The following is a 15,372-nucleotide window of genomic DNA, read 5'->3' as shown; positions in this document are numbered from 1 at the left end:
TGTATCATTTTTGTATTTGAAGTTATGAATATTGGATCTACCTGGATTTCAAATGTTTGCTCCTGGGGTAACGACCACATGGTAGTTAGCTAGCACATCTTGGAGGTACTAGTCTAATTGAGTGACCCATCAAAAGGACTCTTAACTCACAATGGACCATGGGAGATGCCCATCTATACTGAGTGCACTGTCCTAGAAACGTGCTGTCTGGAATATAGGTAATGGCTTCCTGCAATGACTGAGAGCAATGGGGCATGAACATGTGTCTTGCCCATGTGACTCCAAACACTATCTGTTCACCTGTGATTCTCCAGTAGCTGTGTTGAGGGTTTTGTTTTGAAACAGTGGGTGTCCTTCCACATGGTAGAAGAGATAAAAGGCCCTGGAAACTCCTCCATTTTGCCTCTATCCTGCTTCAGCCTCTTTCTTGCCCAAGCCTCTGGACTTATACTAATGGGAGCATTCTAACCAATGGACACTGAGGTCCTTCCAATGATTTGGAAGCAACCAGAGATTTATCAAGCCAGCAGTTTATTGCATCACTGCTACAAGCCTGAACCAAGAACTTTGCAATTACTATATGTATTTGATTCCTTTAACCAATTTTAACTCTCACCCTCCCCTTCTTTCTCTGATTAAACCTTTGATGCCAATCCTTTAGTATCTAAAATCTAATGTGATTTTTGGGTAAAATCTAAGTTATATATTGACTTGGGTGTGTGGCTGGTCCTTTGAGATCTGAAGAACCTTTTAGTTAAGGAGACTGGTTGTAAAGAAACACTCACCTTTAAATCCAGTGTTTTCGGTGGTAATACAATGACTAGAATGCCCAGGGAAACTCCTTTTATGACTTCTTGTCAGCCAGTGTGGTGAAACAGAAGTTTACTTTTGTTGCCGGTTTGGTATACCTTATGAAAGATTAGCCACCAGTCTTGAGGTGTCACTACCCTATTTCTCAGCAGTGAGTCCTGAGTTTGACATTCTCAGTTGTCAGAGTAGCAGCCGTGTTAGTCTGTATTCCCAAAAAGAAAAGGAGTACTTGTGGCACCTTAGAGACTAACAAATTTATTTGAGCATAAGCTTTTGCGACCTACAGCTCACTTCATCAGATGCATTCAGTGGAAAATACAGTGGGGAGATTTATATACATAGAGAACATGAAACAATGGGTGTTACCATACACACTGTAACAAGAGTGATCACTTAAGGTGAGCTATTACCAGCAGGAGAGCGGGAGGGACGGGGGACAAGACCTTTTGTATTGATAATCAAGGTGGGCCATTTCCAGCAGTTGACAAGAACATCTGAGGAACAGTGAGGAGGGGAATAAACATGGGGAAATAGTTTTACTTTGTGTAATGACCCATCCACTCCCAGTCTTTATTCAAGCCTAAATTAATTGTATCCAGTTTGCAAATTAATTCCAATTCAGCAATTCTCCTTGGAGTCTGTTTTTGAAGTTTTTTTTTTTGAAGAATTGCCACTTTTTGGTCTGTAATCGAGTGACCAAAGAGATTGAAGTGTTTTCCAATTGGTTTTTGAATGTTATAATTCTTGACGTCTGATTTGTGTCCATTTATTCTTTTACGTAGAGACTGTCCAGTTTGGCCAATGTACATGGCAGAGGGGCATTGCTGGCACATGATGGCATATATCACATTGGTAGATGTGCAGGTGAACGAGCCTCTGATAGTGTGGCTGATGTGATTAGGCCCTATGATGGTGTCCCCTGAATAGATATGTGGACACAGTTGGCAACGGGCTTTGTTGCAAGGATAGGTTCCTGGGTTAGTGGTTCTGTTGTGTGGTGTGTGGTTGCTGGTGAGTATTTGCTTCAGGTTGGGGGGCTGTCTGTAAGCAAGATCTGGCCTGTCTCCCAAGATCTGTGAGAGTGATGGGTCATCCTTCAGGATAGGTTGTAGATCCTTGATGATGCGTTGGAGAGGTTTTAGTTGGTGGCTGAAGGTGTTGGCTAGTGGCGTTCTGTTATTTTCTTTGTTGGGCCTGTCCTGTAGTAAGTAACTTCTGGATACTCTTCTGGCTCTGTCAATCTGTTTCTTCAGTTCAGCAGGTGGGTATTGTAGTTGTAAGAATGCTTGATAGAGATCTTGTAGGTGTTTGTCTCTGTCTGAGGGGTTGGAGCAAATGCAGTTGTATCACAGAGCTTGGCTGTGGACAATGGACTGTGTGGTGTGGTCTGGATGAAAGCTGGAGGCATGTAGGTAGGAATAGTGGTCAGTAGGTTTCCGGTATAGGGTGGTGTTTATGTGACCATCACTTATTAGCACTGTAGTGTCCAGGAAGTGGATCTCTTGTGTGGACTGGTCCAGGCTGAGGTTGATAGTGGGATGTAAATTGTTGAAATCGTGGTGGAATTCCTCAAGGAATTCCTCAAGGGCTTCTTTTCCATGGGTCCAGATGATGAAGATGTCATCAATGTAGCGCAAGTAGAGTAGGGGCATTAGGGGACAAGAGCTGAGGAAGCGTTGTTCTAAGTCAGCCATAAAAATGTTGGCATACTGTGGGGCTATGCAGGTACCCATAGCAGTGCCACTGATTTGAAGGTATACATTGTCCCCAAATGTGAAATAGTTATGGGTGAGGACAAAGTCACAAAGTTCGGCCACCAGGTTTGCTGTGACATTATCGGGGATACTGTTCCTGACGGCTTGTAGTCCATCTTTGTGTGGAATGTTGGTGTAGAGGGCTTCTACATCCATAGTGGCCAGGATGGTGTTTTCAGGAAGATCACCGATGGATTGTAGTTTCCTCAGGAAGTCAGTGGTGTCTCGAAGATAGCTGGGAGTGCTGGGAGTGTAGGGCCTGCAGAGGGAGTCTACTTAGCCAGACAATCCTGCTGTCAGGGTGCCAATGCCTGAGATGATGGGGCATCCAGGATTTCCAGGTTTATGGATCTTGGGTAGCAGATAGAATACCCAGGTTGGGGTTCCAGGGGTGTGTCTGTGCGGATTTGTTCTTGTGCGTTTTCAGGGAGTTTCTTGAGCAAATGCTGTAGTTTCTTTTGGTAACCCTCAGTGGGATCAGAAGGTAATGGCTTGTAGAAAGTGGTGTTGGAGAGCTGCCTAGCAGCCTCTTGTTCATATTCCGACCTATTCATGATGACGACAGAACCTCCTTTGTCAGCCTTTTTTGATTATGATGTCAGAGTTGTTTGAGGCTCTGGATGGCATTGTGTTCTGCACGGCTGAGGTTATGGGGCAAGTGATGCTGCTTTTCCACAATTTCAGCCCGTGCACGTTGGTGGAAACACTCTATGTAGAAGTCCAGTCTGTTTCGACCTTCAGGAGGAGTCCACTCAGAATCCTTCTTTTTGTAGTCCTTGGTAGGAAGGTCTCTGTGGGTTAGTATGTTGTTCAGAAGTGTGTTGGAAATATTCCTTGAGTCAGAGACGTCGAAAATAGTTGTGACCCATAGAGGCACGGTTACAACTTTCTCTTAATATTTGCAAACCAGCTGCTTCCTTGTTAAACAGGCCTTTCAAAAAAGGCTATTAGCAGTGTAAGGAGAAAAAGCAGAAATGCTGCAAAAGTGATGTATTTTCATTTAGTTTCTTTAACTACACAAGACAATATTCTATTCAAGGAGTGAGGGTGGGGGGAATCATGTTTAAATAATATTGTTCCTTTGAGGGATAGCTCAGTGGTTTGAGCATTGGCTTGCTAAACCCAGGGTTGTGAGTTCAATCTTTGAGGGGGCCATTTAGGGATTTGGGCAAAAATTGGGGATTGGTCCTGCTTTTAGCAGGGGGTTGAACTAGATGACCTCCTGAGGTCCCTTTCAACCCTGATAGTATATGATTCTATGAATATCACACTGACAACAGCCAGGTATTTCAAAGGAATCAACGAAGCTCTGACCTTCACTTACCTTACTTTGTTTTAACTCCTTCCAAAACAAACAAACCAAGAACCTAAAAACAACCCCGCTCCACTCTAATGTTACAGAGAATGTGATGCAGCCATATCTTAACATTTCCTGGATTTTGAAAAAAGAACAGGAGGACTTGTGGCACCTTAGAGACTAACAAATTTATTTGAGCATAAGCTTTCGTGAGCTACAGCTCACTTCATCGGATGCATTCAGTGGAAAATACAGTGGGGAGATTTATATACACAGAGAACATGAAACAATGGGTGTTATCATACACACTGTAAGGAGAGTGATCACTTAAGATGAGCTAATACCAGCAGGAGAGCCGGGGGGAGAAAATCTTTTGTAGTGAGAATCAAGGTGGGCCATTTCCAGTAGCTGACAAGAACGTCTGAGGAACAGTGTGTGTGTGTGTGTGTGTGTGAGAAATAATGCATCCGATGAAGTAAGCTGTAGCTCACGAAAGCTTATGCTCAAATAAATTTGTTAGTCTCTAAGGTGCCACAAGTACTCCTTTTTCTTTTTGCGAATACAGACTAACACGGCTGCTACTCTGAAACCTGGATTTTGAGTGGGTGTTACAAACTCAAAACAATTAAACACTTATTTTTTGTACTTAATATAAAATCTGACGGAATAGTAGAAATATGTACATTTTAAAGAACATAAGTAACATACTCAGTTTTTGCATTATGCCTTAAATCCACTGGTATTAAAACAATCTGCAGCTTATTAGAAAACAGGAGCAGTTTGAACAATTTTTTGGTAACCAAATATACTCGGGTAAAAACAAAATACAGGCCACAATAATGGAGGCGGATGCAGACTTTATCCTGTGTGCAAGATCACGGAAATTGTCTCTGCAGCTCAACAGCTGATTCAGCCAGAAATAAGCTGGCCTGCAGAAGTCAATATTTTTCTTTTACATAGTGTTAAGTCATGGAGAGGATCAAATAAGTTATCCTGCTCCTATGGACAACAAGGGTTAGTGCCTTTCAGAAATGTTTTCATTATTTATATGCATCTGCAGAGTAAATTCTGATCAAAAACATTTCACATGTACACACACACACACACACACAGATAAAAAGAACAGTTGGGCTACAAAATATGTGACACCTAGGAAAGACGTGATTGTGAAATGGTCAAAACTAAACAAAATAACTCCTGCCCCCCACCAGCAAAAACAAAATACCAACAACCCTGATTAGAACTAGTACAATCCCCCTTCTAGCACTTACAAAATAAACTCCACATTGGCCAATGGCCTGAGTTGTCCAATTTAACTTAGGATAGGGTGAGTAGGCCTGAACACAAATGCAAAAAGTGTTTGGGGCATCACCCTGGAACCTTCAATCAGATGAGGAGTGGGAGCTACTTGGCGATCCAGGGTTACTTGAGTGACTAAGGGCTCTAGGATCAGCCTGGGTATTACTAGGACAATACCATCAATTTCAGTCCACTACACTGCTCTTTCTCTAACTTAGCTTTTGAGTTACTAACAGGACTCATTTTTCTGGCTGGGAAGTTATTCTAGCCCATGGTGGGCTCTCTGCTTTGACCCCACATCCAAGAAGAGAGTTCACTTGGGTCTACAGTCAGGGCCCCACCAGAAAAAGATTGAACTTAGTGGCTACTAAACTACAGATGCTCACTGTTTTCTTGATCCTTTTCTTGATCCTCTATTGTCATTCAATGGGGTTTTTGCCCGATCAGTCGAAGGGCCTAGTTTTTTGTTTAAAAAACAAACAAACCCCCAACAAATTATTTGAGGGCTAATGTTCCATTTACATTCTCCCTCCTCCCACGGCACCCCCATTTTACTGTTATGAACTTGCTGTAACTGAAATCCCATTAAAGTAGATGCAAGTCTTTTCACTGACTTCAGTGGGTTATGGACAAGGCCCTTACAGTACTCAGAGGTGCGGGAGAGCTCAAGCATATACTGTGCACTCGGTCAGAAAGAGACTTACTCATCAGCCAGCCCAGTGGCCATGCTCATGTTAGAAAACCAGGGGGATTCCACTGAGCTTGCGCTATCGATTTATGAAATCCAAACAAGTCACACAGTCAAATGCTTCTACACTTTTGTCTATATTTTTTACAGCCATGAAACTGTAAAGCACAAGGAAAACTTTTAGAGACACAATGCAGTGGTGAGAAATGCTAACAGTATGATCTGACTCAGGAATTCCTGATTGGGGAAAAGGCCTTAAGGAGAATCTTGATACTGAGAAGATTAAATAAAAGAGAATTATTAAGCATAAAACTGGAAAAAAGAACTCTGGACTCCATTTAAACATATGCATAATCTGTTATGCTTCCTGACGAATGCTAGTACTAGGGCTATATTAAGGAGTTAAAAAGTTCTTTTCTGGGCAAAGACTAACGGGATTTTAAAACATTTGGTCATTCTTGAGATTCAGCTAAATGGCCCTAAAAAGCAAAGGAGCAATCATAAAAATTAAATCCAAGAACTAAGGAAATGCACTTGGCTTTGGAACCGTGCAGGGATTTAAATGATAACATTCTAGAAATTCAAGTGAAGTACATAGCTTGGTATGGTGTCTAGATACTATTGTGATGCAGATACATAGGAAACTGTTCAACATTTTAGGATGTGAGTAGCTTTAATAGTAAACTGGTGTCAAATGTAAACCCAAGTGACATGACTCAAAAACATCATGGAGAAATGGAGCAGTCACCATTAATTGTTGTTGTTAAACATCTCTTTAGCATCATCACTTTGCATGGTGTCTTACAGAGATTAAAGAAGACACAGTCCCTGCCCCAATCATGCACAAGCCTTATTCATGTGACTAAAATGTACCCTGTGCGTAGTGCCGTTGATTGTGTGTAATTAGACCTTGTCTGAGTAAGGCTTGCAGGATCTAGTCCATAATTATAAGATTGATACTGAACACAATGTTGGTGTGTCTATGCACATGTGGACAGATTGTGTCTTGTGATCCACTGAAGACTTCGATAGGACTGCTGCAGAGATGAATCAGCCATAGGGGAGAATATTAGGAATTTTAAATGCTAGGAAGCAACAATCCTCTCCACTGCAGTACTGTGCAACACCAGCATATGAACGCTGTTGAGGAGGTAAGAAATGAACAAGCTACCTACAGTAATGTGCATGGCTCAGTTTAGGAGACCTCGCAAAGATGGCAAATCCCACTTTACACCAGGTTTGGAGTCATGGAAAGGCAGTAAAACTGTGATAAGGTTGGCTTTTTTTTTTTTTCTTGAGGGAAAGTATTTAGAAGTAAATAGGCAATGAAATAGCGAAGTATAACTTTACCTCATTGGTGAGTGGAATACATACATAAGCATGGAAAGACTAGCTTTAAACAGCAGAAGTAGTAGAGACCGTCAATAGCTAAACAAAAGTGATCAATCTTATAACCGCTATGGGCCAGTGGAAGAGGGAGAATGTTTCATGCCTGTTCCTTTGAACCTGTGGCTGGAGGCTGAGCTGAAGGGGACAGCAGAAATGTCAAATATGGGAAATCAGTTAGACTGATGATGATGATGTTTTGCAAGCAAATAATGCCTCCCATCTCAGGAGCTCAATGTATTTTACAAACACAACTTCATTAAACTTACCTTCCCAGTGAGGAAGGCAAGCATTCATCCTCTTCTAGAGATGAGGAAACTGAGGTACAAACGGTGAGATATTTTAAAGTGACTACTGATTTTTGGAGGATCAACTGGAGACAACTTACAGGAAGTGCTGAGCATGTAGCCACCTTCTGAAAATCAGGCCCTTTTAAGTTGTTTCAAGTTAGGCTCACAAAATCACTAGTGACTCTTGAAAACCTTGGCCAATTGTCACAGAGACTGTGGCAGTGTGGGAACAGAACTTAAAACATCCTGATTCCTAGGCTGTGTCTTTGCAGATCTCCTTTTCTCTGTAAAAATCTTCACAGGGGAAAATGTCTGATACAGATTTGACAACAGACGTGTAGGGAGAAAATCAACCTTTGGCAGTGTGAAAATGCATGTAAATCATCGCTGAGCCCTCGTATCTTGTTCGCTTGTAATTTTTTAACAGACTTGAACTAGGAAAGTTTCTTGGCATCACGTGGTCTCCAGCAGGTGTCAGTTACTCTTTGAGCCAATGTATGAGAGTTGTTACAGGAGTTTCTTTTAAACTCAAATTAGGGTTGGCTGGGTTCATGTAGTTTCAGCAGTTCCAAAGAGCCAATAGTGAGGGTCAGAAACTTTCTTTATATTTGCTAGCTCAGCAGGAGGCAATCAAAAAACTTCAGGGCAGTGGATCTGCTTGCTTAGGGTCAGCTGCATTCAGAGGGTTTTAGCAGTTTCAAGGAGCAGTGAGTGAGGGTCAGAAGTTTCCTTTATATTCATCAGCTTGGCAAGAGGTAATCGAAAACCTCCGGAAGGCAGACCAGTTTATGCAGCTTCAGTGACTCACTGGTGAGAATCAGCAACTTCTGGTGACCCACCTGGGCTCGCCTGTGTTAAAGTGCTCAAGTCAGCAAGCCAAGAAGCACAAGTGAAGCTGAACTCCAGATTAGCTGACACGGGAAGACCAACACAGCTAGATGCCGGGCTGCCATAACACCATCAGGTATAGTATTTCATAAGGAAAACGGTGAGCTGAAGGAAGGATAGCATATTTATACTTCTGGATAGGAGGCATGCTGGAACTGGTTCCCGTTCTGGACTGTCGTTTAAATTGTTGTACTATGTAAATACAGCAGTGTACCCAAATGTTTACAGACAACAATCTCACGCTAAATGTTGGAGGTATAGGTTGTATCCAAATCCTTTTGATTGCTTTGAAAATCTCAGGCATGTTTGGAGCAATTACATACAAGCAGTTAGGACAATTTGCCAACATGTAAGTACAACAAAAAGAAAAGGAGTAGTAGTGGTACCTTAGAGACTAACCAATTTGAGCATAAGCTTTCGTGAGCTACAGCTCACTTCATTGGATGCTTATGCTCAAATAAATTAGTTAGTATCTAAGGTGCCACTAGTACTCCTTTTCTTTTTGCGAATACAGACTGACACGGCTGCTCCTCTGAATCATATAAGTACAACATTATTTAACTATTACGAAATTACCAGAAAAATTCTACCACACAGGAGGGTAAAAACAAAATCTGCATACTAAATGTGATCTTATTCTGAAATTCAGTTCATATACAAGGTTTAGAAAATGAGGGCTTCCATTTAAGAATCTGAGAAATGATTTTCCTAACTAGGCATTTTTAATTTAGTGTGAAGCAACAAATGTGTTCTGAAAAATTATAAGAGTTGTTTTTGTAAGTTTACCATGAGCTTTACCAGGAACAGAATTGAAGGCATCAAGAATGCATCTGAGAAAATAAAAATTACATTTCTCTTAGCCTAGTTGCCTATTTTTATTTCTTACTATACTTTCCTTCATGCTGGTAAATCCATCACTTAACTATCATGGTACCTCTGTTCTCCTTGTTATTATTCTTTACTTTACTAGTTCCATATATGCAACATGTTCTGTACAATAAATAAAAGGCAGATTCTCTGTCCCAAAGGACTTACAATGTTAGGTAAGTTAGGAAACGAATAACAGAAGGAGGTGACAACTCAGGGAGGTGTAGGGGAAAGAAATGACAAGGAAGAGGACAATATAAATATGCAGCCTTTGGTGAAATTAATGCACATATCTAGATGACCAAATCTGTTAGGGACCAGACAGCTGTTTTCTTTTGTACTGATGTCCAAAAGTGCTATAAGAAAAATCCTATAAAAAGCAAAGGCTTCATGCCTTTGCCAGCAGCCATTATCCAAAGCATAGGTTCTTCAAATGGGTCTGGTATCCAACTTCTCAATAAGAAAAGGAGTACTTGTGGCACCTTAGAGACTAACCAATTTATTTGAACATGAGCTTTCGTGAGCTACAGCTCACTTCATCGGATGCATACCGTGGAAACTGCAGCAGACTTTATATATACACAGAGAATATGAAACAATACCTCCTCCCACCCCACTGTCCTGCTGGTAATAGCTTATCTAAAGTGATCATCAGGTGGGCCATTTCCAGCACAAATCCAGGTTTTCTCACCCTCCACCCCCCCACACAAATTCACTCTCCTGCTGGTGCTAGCCCATCCAAAGTGACAACTCTTTACATAATCAAGTCGGGCTATTTCCTGCACAAATCCAGGTTTTCTCACTTCCCCCCCACCCCCATACACACACAAACTCACTCTCCTGCTGGTAATAGCTCATCCAAACCGACCACTCTCCAAGTTTAAATCCAAGTTAAACCAGAACATCTGGGGGGGGGGGGTAGGAAAAAACAAGAGGAAACAGGCTACCTTGCATAATGACTTAGCCACTCCCAGTCTCTATTTAAGCCTAAATTAATAGTATCCAATTTGCAAATGAATTCCAATTCAGCAGTTTCTCGCTAGAGTCTGGATTTGAAGTTTTTTTGTTTTAAGATAGCGACCTTCATGTCTGTGATTGCATGACCAGAGAGATTGAAGTGTTCTCCGACTGGTTTATGAATGTGATAATTCTTGACATCTGATTTGTGTCCATTTATTCTTTTACGTAGAGACTGTCCAGTTTGACCAATGTACATGGCAGAGGGGCATTGCTGGCACATGATGGCATATATCACATTGGTGGATGTGCAGGTGAACGAGCCTCTGATAGTGTGGCTGATGTTATTAGGCCCTGTGATGGTGTCCCCTGAATAGATATGTGGGCACAATTGGCAACGGGCTTTGTTGCAAGGATAAGTTCCTGGGTTAGTGGTTCTGTTGTGTGGTATGTGGTTGTTGGTGAGTATTTGCTTCAGGTTGCGGGGCTGTCTGTGGGCAAGGACTGGCCTGTCTCCCAAGACTTGTGAGAGTGTTGGGTCATCCTTTAGGATAGGTTGTAGAACCTTAATAATGCGTTGGAGGGGTTTTAGTTGGGGGCTGAAGGTGATCGCTAGTGGCGTTCTGTTATTTTCTTTGTTAGGCCTGTCCTGTAGTAGGTAACTTCTGGGAACTCTTCTGGCTCTATCAATCTGTTTCTTCACTTCCGCAGGTGGGTATTGTAGTTGTAAGAAAGCTTGACAGAGATCTTGTAGGTGTTTGTCTCTGTCTGAGGGGTTGGAGCAAATGCGGTTGTATCGCAGAGCTTGGCTGTAGACGATGGATCGTGTGGTGTGGTCAGGGTGAAAGCTGGAGGCATGCAGGTAGGAATAGCGGTCAGTAGGTTTCCGGTATAGGGTGGTGTTTATGTGGCCATTGTTTATTAGCACTGTAGTGTCCAGGAAGTGGATCTCTTGTGTGGACTGGACCAGGCTGAGGTTGGTGGTGGGATGGAAATTGTTGAAATCATGGTGGAATTCCTCAAGGGCTTCTTTTCCATGGGTCCAGATGATGAAGATGTCATCAATATAGCGCAAGTAGAGTAGGGGCTTTAGGGGACGAGAGCTGAGGAAGCGTTGTTCTAAATCAGCCATAAAAATGTTGGCATACTGTGGGGCCATGCGGGTACCCATAGCAGTGCCGCTGATCTGAAGGTATACATTGTCCCCAAATGTGAAATAGTTATGGGTAAGGACAAAGTCACAAAGTTCAGCCACCAGGTTAGCCGTGACATTATCGGGGATAGTGTTCTTGACGGCTTGTAGTCCATCTTTGTGTGGAATGTTGGTGTAGAGGGCTTCTACATCCATAGTAGCCAGGATGGTGTTATCAGGAAGATCACTGATGGATTGAAGTTTCCTCAGGAAGTCAGTGGTGTCTCGAAGGTAGCTGGGAGTGCTGGTAGCGTAGGGCCTGAGGAGGGAGTCTACTTAGCCAGACAATCCTGCTGTCAGGGTGCCAATGCCTGAGATGATGGGGCGCCCAGGATTTCCAGGTTTATGGATCTTGGGTAGAAGACAGAATATCCCAGGTCGGGGTTCCAGGGGTGTGTCTGTGCGGATTTGATCTTGTGCTTTTTCAGGAAGTTTCTTGAGCAAATGCTGTAGTTGCTTTTGGTAACTCTCAGTGGGATCATAGGGTAATGGCTTGTAGAAACTCGTGTTGGAGAGCTGCCGATCAGCCTCTTGTTCATATTCCGACCTATTCATGATGACAACAGCACCTCCTTTGTCAGCCTTTTTGATTATGATGTCAGAGTTGTTTCTTTCAGTTTCAACCTATATAGGCATCTGTCCAGTCTGCCATTCTAGGGGTGAGCTATTTAGTTTTCCTCTCCATTAAGATGAGAATCCCCTGCACAGCCTCCATTCTTTGATGCAATAGCAATAAGAGCTTTTACAGAGAGATCCTAAGGATTGCCAGATCAGGCAGCCCTAGACCCACAGTCTAGTGATGGGCTTAAAGAACTTTGTGTTGGGGTCTTTTTACAACTCCTCTTTTTCACACACCTTGGCTTCGGCTCAACATCTTGTTGCTGCCAGTACTTCTGTCTTTTCTGCACTACAGGCAAGGGAGGTTGCATTTTTGCAAACAAAAATAGGTATTTAAATATCATTTTGTTATAAATGCTCAGTACTCCTACAAAAACGCATGTATTCTTGGTACTCTCTCTGCACTCTCTGTGTCTGTATTGAATGTATCAAAACATCCAATAGCTGCTGCTACTGTCCTAAGGTTTTCCTCTACTAGCATCCAAACATGGGTGCCTAATGTTAGGCAGCTAAATCTATGTTTAGGCTCAGATTTTGCAAAGACTTATATGTATGTCTATCTTCATACACTGTGTTACTGATTCAGGACACCATCCCTGTTCAGCAAAGCACTTAAGGATGTTTTGTCTTGAAGTCAATGGCACATAAGCATTGCTTAAGTGCTTTGCAGGATCAGGGCCTAAGAGCTCCTCCCTGTGTGTAAAGCTAAGCACATGTGTAAAATTTTTCAAGACAAAGGTTTTGGGGACCTAAGTAAAAGTGGCCTAATTTTCAGAGATGCTGAAGTCACTGACTTCAGTAGCCAGTGTTCACCACCACAAAAACTCAAGCACTTTTACCTAAGTGTCTGAATATAGATTTAAGAGCCTAAATTAATGCATCAAAGTTTAATTAAAATGCTGGTATTTTATTGTTCTCTTTCCTTCTCTTGAATTTTTACAATTGTTGGGAACAAAGGCCATGCCACTGAGCAACAGAATATCCTTTTCAGAATATCTTCTAGGAAAATGTTTAGATCTCTCTTCTGAAAGCCAAAAGAGTCGTCAAAATAATCTAAAAATCCCAGGCTGTAAGAAGACCAGCATTAAATATACATCAGGCAATTGCCTGCTTTCTCCCCTCACCCTACTCAGCATTGTTTCATTCAGTGTTGTGGAAAGGGGAGTTTTCCTCAACTGTATAAGAAATCATAGAAATGTAGGGTTGAAAGGGACCTTGACAGGCCATTTAGTCCAGCTGCCCCTGTGCTGAGGCAGGACCAAGCAGACCGTAGACCATCCCTGACAGGTGTTTATTTCACCTGTTCTTAAAAATCTCCAATGATGGGGACTCCACAACCTCCCTTAGAAGCCTATTCCAGTGCTTAATGATCCTAATAGTTAGAAAGTTTTCCCTAATATGTAACCTAAATCTCTCTTGCTGCAGATTGAGCCTATTACCTCTTGGCCTATATTCTGTGGACATGGAGAACAGCGGATTAGTCCTCTTTATAACCGCCCTTAACATATTTGAAGACCATCAAGTCCCCCCTCAATCATCTTTTCTCAAGACTAAGCATGCCCAGTTGTTTTAACCTTTCCTCTGTCAGGTTTTCTAGACCTTTTTTGTTGCTCTCCTCTGGACTCTCTCCCATTTTTCCACATCTTTCCTAAAGTACAGGGTGATCAGATAGCAACTGTGAAAAAACGGGACAGGGGGTCGGGCGTAATAGGCGCCTATATAAGAAAAAGTCCCCAAAAATGGGACTGTCCCTTTAAAAACAGGATGGATGGTCACCCTACTAAAGTGTGGCACCCAGAACTGGACATTACTCCATCTGAGGCCTCACCAGTGCCAAGTAGAGCAGAACAATTACTTTACATGTCTCACATAAAAGTCTTCTGTTAACACACCCCAGAAAATTAGCAGTTTTCACAACTGCATCACCCTGTTGACTCATATTCAATTTGTGATCCACTATAACCCCCAGATCCTTTTCTGCAGTGCTATCAGCTGTGCATTTCATTTTTCCCTTCCTAAGCGTAGTACTTTGCATGTCTGTACTGAATTCCATCTTGTTGATTTCAGACCAATTCGCCAGTGTATCAAGGTCATTTTGAATTATAATACTGTCCTCCAAAGGACTTGCAACTCCTTCCAGGTTGGTACCATCTGCAAATTTTATAAGCATAGGAGTTACAGCACAAGTTGTAAAAGCTAAAATGCCTCTTTGCTATACTTACACCACATCCACTCAGCAAATCTCACCTGTTAGAACTGCTCTGTGCTGTGTGTCTGAAGTTTGAGCCAGAGGGAGGGAGGGCATCCTGAAATGTCTGTTCCTCTTGCGATATTAGAGATAGAGCGACAAAAGCTTCATCTGAAGAATCCTCTCTGTCTAAATGCCCCAAAAGAGCTGTTTAAAAATGATCAAGTTGTGATATTTAGACTTGATTCATAACAAAGAACAAAACACAGTGGATTATCCTCAATTTGCTCTCATAATAAACAACTAGGATTCCTTCAAAACTTTCATGTAACACAGGAGACAAAATGTTCCCTCTTTATCAATCTGGTTTGCAATGCACATGGGAGAGTACACAGCAGTGGTTCTCAACCTATTTACCATTGTGGGCCGCATCCAATACTACCTGTATGGCCCCAAGGATGTCACATGGGCCACAGCTCTGTGCTGACTGGGCCACAAGTGGCCCGCAGGCCGCAGATTGAGAACTGCTGGCATACAGCCATTATCTACTGCAATAGTTTTCATTCAGCCCCAGGATGCTCTCAGCAACCTCTCTGACATCTAGATAATATTCCTATCCAGATAGATATACTTTTCTGATTCATGAGAAACTTCATATTTGTGTAAATTTTCACCCTTAATTGATCTCTGAAAACATTTTCTAGTCACTAGCTACCTGGTATCAGAAACACCCAAAGAGTTTACAGAGGAAGAGTTTTGTGAATAAAGAGACATGGCCCAATCTAAATTATCTGTCAAAAATCAATGGTCTAAGGGGCTGACACAGATTGTGTTCCATCTGAGCATTTCACTACAGCTACATTGATCAACATTTATGAACTGCCTAATCTTTCCCCTCTACATCTTTAAAAGAGATTAAAACAAAGTCATAACATTTTCCCTACTATTTTTGTTTCACTTAATTTCAGTTTACAAGAGACACAACACAGACGTTAGGATCCTGAAAATAGACTGATTTTACCATCTTTTAGCATATCAAAAGGCTTAATTGTTTGAAAAGTACCCAAACCATCTAAAAGATGTAGAAAAATTGCATACTGTAGGTGTGACACTTAAAAAACAAAACAAAACAAAAAAA

The 15,372-nt window shown here is 41.9% G+C and overlaps 1 protein-coding gene across 4 annotated transcripts in view; it reads right to left on the bottom strand.

Moving 5' to 3' along the window:
* The window catches only part of WDPCP (WD repeat containing planar cell polarity effector), a 292,680-nt gene that overhangs the window by 11,281 nt on the left and 266,027 nt on the right, over positions 1 to 15,372 (bottom strand). For 3 of the 4 annotated variants that reach the window (XM_048842681.2, XM_048842680.2, XM_075127220.1), the window contains one exon: positions 14,294 to 14,441. The exons of the other annotated variant lie outside the window; for it this stretch is intronic. In XM_048842681.2, the coding sequence (XP_048698638.2) occupies positions 14,294 to 14,441 (148 nt within the window). The remainder of the gene's footprint in view (positions 1 to 14,293; positions 14,442 to 15,372) is intronic. 4 annotated transcript variants of the gene reach the window in all.

Source organism: Caretta caretta, chromosome 3, assembly GCF_965140235.1.
Source record: "Caretta caretta isolate rCarCar2 chromosome 3, rCarCar1.hap1, whole genome shotgun sequence".
Lineage (NCBI taxonomy): Eukaryota > Metazoa > Chordata > Testudines > Cheloniidae > Caretta > Caretta caretta.
The sequence above is the reverse complement of the archived record's forward strand: the minus strand, read 5'-3'. Positions and strand labels throughout refer to the sequence as shown.